The 6,618-nt window shown below is 36.5% G+C and overlaps 1 protein-coding gene across 2 annotated transcripts; it reads right to left on the minus strand.

Annotated features, from left to right (window-relative positions):
* Positions 1–1,864: 1,864 nt before the first annotated feature.
* Positions 1,865–5,957, minus strand: LOC112710921 (uncharacterized). Of its 2 annotated transcripts, none has more exons than XM_025763399.3 (5): positions 5,165–5,957; positions 3,835–4,124; positions 3,639–3,728; positions 2,436–2,788; positions 1,865–2,326 (listed from the first exon to the last, which is right to left on the minus strand). In XM_025763399.3, exons 1-5 carry the CDS (start codon positions 5,373–5,375, stop codon positions 2,062–2,064), a joined length of 1,209 nt encoding a protein of 402 aa, XP_025619184.1. In that variant the 5' UTR covers positions 5,376–5,957; the 3' UTR covers positions 1,865–2,061. The 2 variants fall into 2 exon arrangements, with proteins under 2 accessions (XP_025619184.1, XP_072059061.1); XM_072202960.1 differs by having other exon boundaries at positions 1,865–2,340; positions 5,165–5,953.
* Between the last annotated feature and the right edge of the window lie 661 nt (positions 5,958–6,618).

A 6,618-nucleotide genomic window follows, 5' to 3' on the forward strand; every position in this document is an offset into this window, starting at 1 on the left:
CCATTGGACGTGACTTTTTTGGTGTACAACGGCTAACTTTGACGTCACTTCCAGTGCTCCATATGCCTCAGCAATCCATCAATTCTTGAGGCTTCTAATTGGAGGAATCAAAACTTCACAAGCCCCTGAGATCAAGTGGAATTAGATTTGCATTTGACTTAAATTGGATTGGATTTGAATTTAAGGAGAATTTGCATTTGAATTTGGATGTAGTTTTAGATAGAGTATAAAAGCTTTTTAGTGAACACTGAGAAGGAACATTTTTGACACTTTTTGCTTTTATACAACTGGAATCTTCTTTGTTCAGAGAATTTTTCTTTAGAATTGTAGTTGGTGCTCTCAATCATGAGGCACTAATTCTCTTCCATTGAAGGGAAGAATTTTGTTAACTTCTAATGGAATGATTCTGTTGATTCTCTATCTTTAATATATGCATTATTGTTTTTTAAGAGAGAATGTTTGTTCTTCTTTTCAAGAATTCAAATCTATTAGAAAATAGTTTGAATGTGTTGAACTTCATGATCATTTGAAAAAGTGAATTATAGAAACTGAGCTTGAAGAATTTCTCTCTTAATGCTTATGATTTTGAATATGGATTTGATAAGTAACATCGAATCAACTAGATTCAAATCTTAAGAATTGTATGGTTAAAAAATCAGAGAATGTGTTTCGTCTCTTCTCATGAGCAATTGATCAAGAAATTGACAATTGATTAAGTTAAGAGAGATTGAATCACCAAAAAATTGGGATTCACTTATGATTTACTAGAGGTCTATAATTGCATGATTGAGATAGAGTTGAGATCTATTATTCTTGAGGAATTAACATCTCTAACCTCAATATTCTTTTTCATCTTACCATCTTAATTGATTGATTATTGCTTTCATTGATTGCTTTATTTAATTTTGCAATTGAGATTTAGTTCACTGCTTGTGTTCTTAATTTCTTTATGAGCTGTATTATTATTTAATTTCCATTTCCAGTCATTTACTTTTAGTTCATTTCCTCTACTCCCAAGTCATTTAGTTTTTTTGTTTATGTTTTTTGATTAATTGTCATTCAAATATGAATTGTCTAACTAGAATAATCAATTAATCATTGTTTGTTTAATCCGTTGATCCTCATGAGAATGATAATCCACTCATCATGATATTACTTGATGCGATTCAGTGCACTTGTTAAGTTGTGGATGATGCTATCATAATTCCTAATCTTTTTACTTCATTTCCATTAACTGGTATAATGACCACAGTAACTTGACAAACATAACCGTTACATATATAAAGATCCTTACTTCTCTTATACGAAGACCTTGAAAGATCAAACCCTTAGGTAACAACCTCACACCGAACTTCATAAAGAACCCCAAAACCTAGATACCTCATAACCTCTTGACGTCGCACAACAAATATACACCCCTAATACATGTGCACAACTGCTCATATATAATTTATTAGGATTATGCTAGATGTATACCAAAATTAGTCACCAAAATTAACCACCAATATAAAATACATGCTAAAATATAAATATACATTGAAAATAAATTAAACTACACATATATACACAAATACATTGATGACTAATTTTAGTGACTGATTTTGGTCTACAAATAACATTTCTCCGTATTAATATCTACTCTAGCACCTCTTACGACCCATACGAACCCGAGCAGATCAAAACAATAAAAACTCGAAACGTGAAGAATGATAATGATCTTGTTTATCCAACCTTTTCTTTTTATAATTTTGTTAAGTAATAACTACTCTCCTTTCTTCATTTTTTGAAAAAGTATAGAAAATTTCTTTCTTCTATCCAAAACTGATTTTAATAACAAAAATATTTGAAGTTTCATAAAATAAAATTATTTGCGAAGCAGGGGCTCATTTTGCACAAGATGATTTACATTGTTCAAGAAGACATTCATGATTTTCCTTTGCAAAATGTCACGCTCAGTAACGTTACATGTCTCGCGAGAACTGTTTCAGTCAGTGAGTTTAAGTTACAACATTCTCAGTGAAGTGATGAGGACTCATCCTCTTCCTCTAACACCAACAGAGTTTAACCGAGCCATTGCTGTGCGCGACGATCTCCGCTACCACCAACAGAATGTCGAATGCTGATCTTCTCTCCAGCATACTTTTGTTGAAGCCATTCAAAAGCATTTACATCGAGTTTTCCATTAACTGACTTCCCTTGCTTCCTGCATGTTAGTTGCTCCCTTATGGAAGCCCACAATTTCCCAATAGCATCCCTTTGACGTGCTGTAAATCTAGCCACATTATCAAAGGCATGCTTTACCAAAATATCAATCACGGTTTGGCACCTGAATAGAGAAGACTCGAACAAGAACGAAATTACAAAAAAAAAAAAAAGAACGTCAATGATGAAACATGTGATATATGAATACAACAGAAAAGAGTACACTAATTTACCATGGTGTTTTATAACGCCGAGCCGCAATCTCTAAACAAGTTATCAGGGCTTCTCTTTGTGACTTGAGGAATCTCTTTGTTTCTTCCTCATCCTCCTTTATCTTCACAGCTCCCTCATTCTTTGTCTTTAATTTTTCACCTTTCTTTGTGGATTCATGAAGCAGTGCATCAAGCCCAAATGGGTCAGCTTGATCCTCATCATTATTATCCTTGTCTTTGGCACGTGTTTTACTATCTTCATCTGCCACATTTGTATTGTCTTCCAGAGACATTGCTTCCTCTGCATCATCATCCTTTGTTGCAACAGGAAGACTAGATATAGCATCCTTGATTTGTCCAGCTGCTTTTGAGAACTGTATAAAAAGTTGGGGGGAAAAAAAAGCATAAGCAACCCAATAGATATCTTTGTAGGCTCAAATAATGAAATCAACTGACTAAGACCTATATAGATAACAGTATCTGAAATGTAATCATGGTGACTAAGCATAAGATAAACACATGATAAATAAAATTTAGCAAAATATTTTAAGCAATAGTTTGGTGCATTATTAGTTTTTTTTAGTACACTATAAATACAGAGTCAAGTATCAGCTATCTATAACATCAACCTCGGACTTTTAATAATCAAATAATCAAAAATTGAACCATGTAAATAAAGAATGTTGCAATTGGAAACTGAACCAGACCTCCCATACCCCTAGCAAACGCCACATCTCATATACTGATACACCCCCCCCTGCCCTACTATGCATCTGTCACAAGAATATGGCATGGGTGAACAATGTGGATCCTCTATAGGCGATAACAATTGTTATCCCTCCAAAAAAGTTGATCTTATTATCGGTCCAGAGAACTTTCCTTTTAAATTCAACTTGACTTCTGCAAGTAAGAAATCTATGGGAGACTATATTTACACATTATATCCATCTTTAGTCATATTCATATACAAGGAAAACTGACGTATTGATATGTGAAGTGATAAATTCAAAAATAGCTTACAAAAAGCAATAATGATATACAAATATTAATTACATGACAAGAAAATGACAGTAAATGTATGACACAGCAGACTTGGATTTTTTTGGTGCATGAATAATTTCTTTTCATGTCAATAGCCAAAAGGCAACAATGTGCTTCAAGCTTATTTTCTCGAATAGGAAGACGACAAAAGGTGACTCAGCAAGCCTTTAGTGTAAATCATACCACAAAGCTGTCATCTGTGTATAAATCATTTGCTACCACAGCCATTATTGTCCATGCTGCCAGTTGATTCCTTTGTTTCTTATTGAGGTGCTGAAATTAATGGACAGGAAAGGATCAGGAAATCCTTCAGAGACACTCTAATCTGTTAAAAAACACTCACCAAGGACAGATATATCATGTGAACTTTTAATCTTACTTCTTTGGTGCTTTGTGCTTCCATGAACAGAGAATGATAGTCAGCCCGCACCGAAGGATCTGTACAAGGTGTAGATGATAACATTGCAGCTTCTAACATGGCAAAAAAATAATCACTAGTTCCAGACTTTACACTTCCAGATTGAATCAGCTGTATAGCAAGCTTCGCAGCCTTGTTGACCTTTGCAGGGTTCTTGATGTGGGAAGTTATCTTCTTCATGGCCTTAATAACCTGTTCTTCAGAAGCATCCGTAGAGGTTTTAAATTTCAAGCTTTTTTTTGGTGCTGCAGCTGCATTCACAGCAGATAATGTAGGTTCAGATTTCAGAAAAAATATTAATGTAAATTTCATCATTTTAAACAGATGTGTAAGTGGATACCAAAGCAATAACTGCATAATATACCATCATTTCTGTAAATCCAGGAGAAAATATACCAAACTTCGATCCGCTTTCTATTGTTGCAACACCACAAACCAAGGTCTTCATATAGTTAGATAAAACAACCTAAAGTGATTTATATGGCAATGGCATATACATAGATAATTTTCAGACTTTCGCAATCATGAATCAACCTAAACTCTTCATACTTCATAACAAAAAACCAAACATGTATTGTTCCACTAAGCAACGCCTCAGGTTCAAACACTGTGCATAAAGAAAACTAAGACTTTACTGTTATCATAAGCTGATCAGAACTATGGTCTACTAGACTCTATATGCTAAAAGCTTTACACTAATATTACTGAAAGAACAAACAAGACAGGTCATGTTAGATGAATTTAGCAGTCAAATTGAATGAAAAATGAGTACTTACTATCTTTTAGCATCCGCTGCACTTGATTAATGCCTAGTTTTCCTAAACCAGGTAAACTAAGACACTGTTTGGATGCATGGCAAGTTTTGGCAACGTTTATAGAATGTGTTTCTCGGTCAGCAAGGAATGGAATGGTAAAAAATGTCCTACAGAACCTCACTTTGCCATCGAAAATAAGGGAAATAGCATATTATCTTTTCTATTCCTTCACCAGCCATGGAAGTCCCCAAACAAGGGTGTGCCGGTGCGGCATACATATAACAATCCATTCTCTTCTTTTCTATTCCATTCCATTACTTGCCACTTTGCCATCACAAATATATCTCCCAAACAGAGTCTAAACGAAAGGCCTTTTTTTTTCCCTCTTAACCCCGATTCGAAGGAAACCCTAACCCTAGGGTTATATGCTTCCCAGTAATAAATAAATACATAAACAAAATGTTAAACTAAAAATTCAGTGATTGCCGACGCAAAACAAACAATTGAGTTAAGAAGGTAAGAGAAATTGAAGTAACCTTGAGTGTCAGACGGAGTATGGTTTGGGCGCTTGAGGGCACTCTTGAGAATTGGCTTCGATGGTGGTGCTGCTGCTGCAACTTGAGAGGACTCCGCGTCGTTGTTAGCGGTGCTGGGAAAATTGAGATGCGGTTTTTGTTGTCGCTGCGGCGGTTCAGGATCATCATGGTGTTGAGGTGGAGGCAATCCCTCGAATAGGTTGTGTGCCATGTCGGTCACCAATTACTGCTTCTGATTCTCCGATTATAATTACGATTATGACGAAGCACAGAGCACGCCCACCAACACCACGACCTCCCAAAGACCCAAATCCAAAACCCCTAAACAATGATGACTCCTTGTGGGCTTCTGTCAATTTGCTTTAGCAAGAAAATTTAAGATCCCACATGATTGAATCGCGCATGGACACGTGGTTACCGTAGGGGCCAGCTTCGCAGGAGTGGCAAGAGTCCATCTCCAACGGCTAGCTTGGTTCAGCGCTAGCCAACTCCTTGGCGTAACGGTGTTCCACCCTGTTGGGCTTCGTGGGCCTGTGATTGACGAGGACAACTCAAGAAAAACCCCAAACTAAGAGGTGGAGGGAAATAAGCGGCGGGATACGTGCTGATGCAACAAAATATTATTCAAGTGTGTAATAAAACCATAGTTTTCAAGAAAAAAAAAAAAAAAACCATAATTTTCAAAACTGAATCAGATAGCCAAAGCCTTGGGTCAATGGCAGCATCATCTGCCTTATTAGGAGCTGTACCCAGGTTTAAATCCTCAATAAAGAATACAGAATTTATACTAGTAGTCTAGTAGTAGTAATGTATTTTGTGTGAGTGGATGTGTGTTATGTAATGTGTAAAACTCAAAATAAAATAAAATAAAATAGAACCGAACTGACAGATTCAACCAGATTAATTAAAAATCAGTCATATGTTAAGTTTGGTTGACTCCAAAAATTGTCTAGCCAAAAACTGATCAGAGAACCGACCGAATCGACAGTTAACTGGTGAACCATCGACATCGGCCGAATTTTTTAAGGATTTTCGGTTCGGGACATACACTAAAAGCCGTCGCTGTTTTATTAAAAAAACCTAAAGATTGAAGAACCCTATCCCAATACCACCATCCCACCCCTCTCTTTTTCTTTGAATTTTGAACGTTGGAGAGTGAAGAACCCTAGCCTCCAAATCTCTTTGGAAGTTCGAAGTTCAAACGCAGCTATGGCCACCATTCCTCTTCAAAGTCATCACCGAACTTTTCTCGTCCAGGAACAAACTGTGGGTGCCGCGTCGTGTGTGGAAGTTCTGTTCGATGGAAGTTCAAACACAGCCCGCAGCCACCATCCATCTTCTCATCATTCCTCCTCTCGTTGCCATCGTAGGAAAGTTTCCTACTCTCTTCTCCTCTCATCGTCCTCAATTATCGTCGCCGTCACTTCCCTTTCTCGTTCTTTCTCACTCTCACC

This window comes from Arachis hypogaea, chromosome 9 (assembly GCF_003086295.3).
Source record: "Arachis hypogaea cultivar Tifrunner chromosome 9, arahy.Tifrunner.gnm2.J5K5, whole genome shotgun sequence".
NCBI classification, from domain to species: Eukaryota; Viridiplantae; Streptophyta; class Magnoliopsida; order Fabales; family Fabaceae; genus Arachis; species Arachis hypogaea.

What these genes read in the sequence shown, in the direction of transcription:
- LOC112710921 (XM_025763399.3), bottom strand. Translation starts at nt 5,375, where the DNA reads ATGGCACACAACCTATTCGAGGGATTGCCTCCACCTCAACACCATGAT. An exon ending in ACACAGATGACAGCTTTGTG is followed by an intron (nt 2,789 to 3,638) that starts GTATGATTTACA and finishes CTTTTTATACAG; the next exon opens with TTCTCAAAAGCAGCTGGACA. An exon ending in CGGCGTTATAAAACACCATG is followed by an intron (nt 2,327 to 2,435) that starts GTAAATTAGTGT and finishes TTCTCTATTCAG; the next exon opens with GTGCCAAACCGTGATTGATA.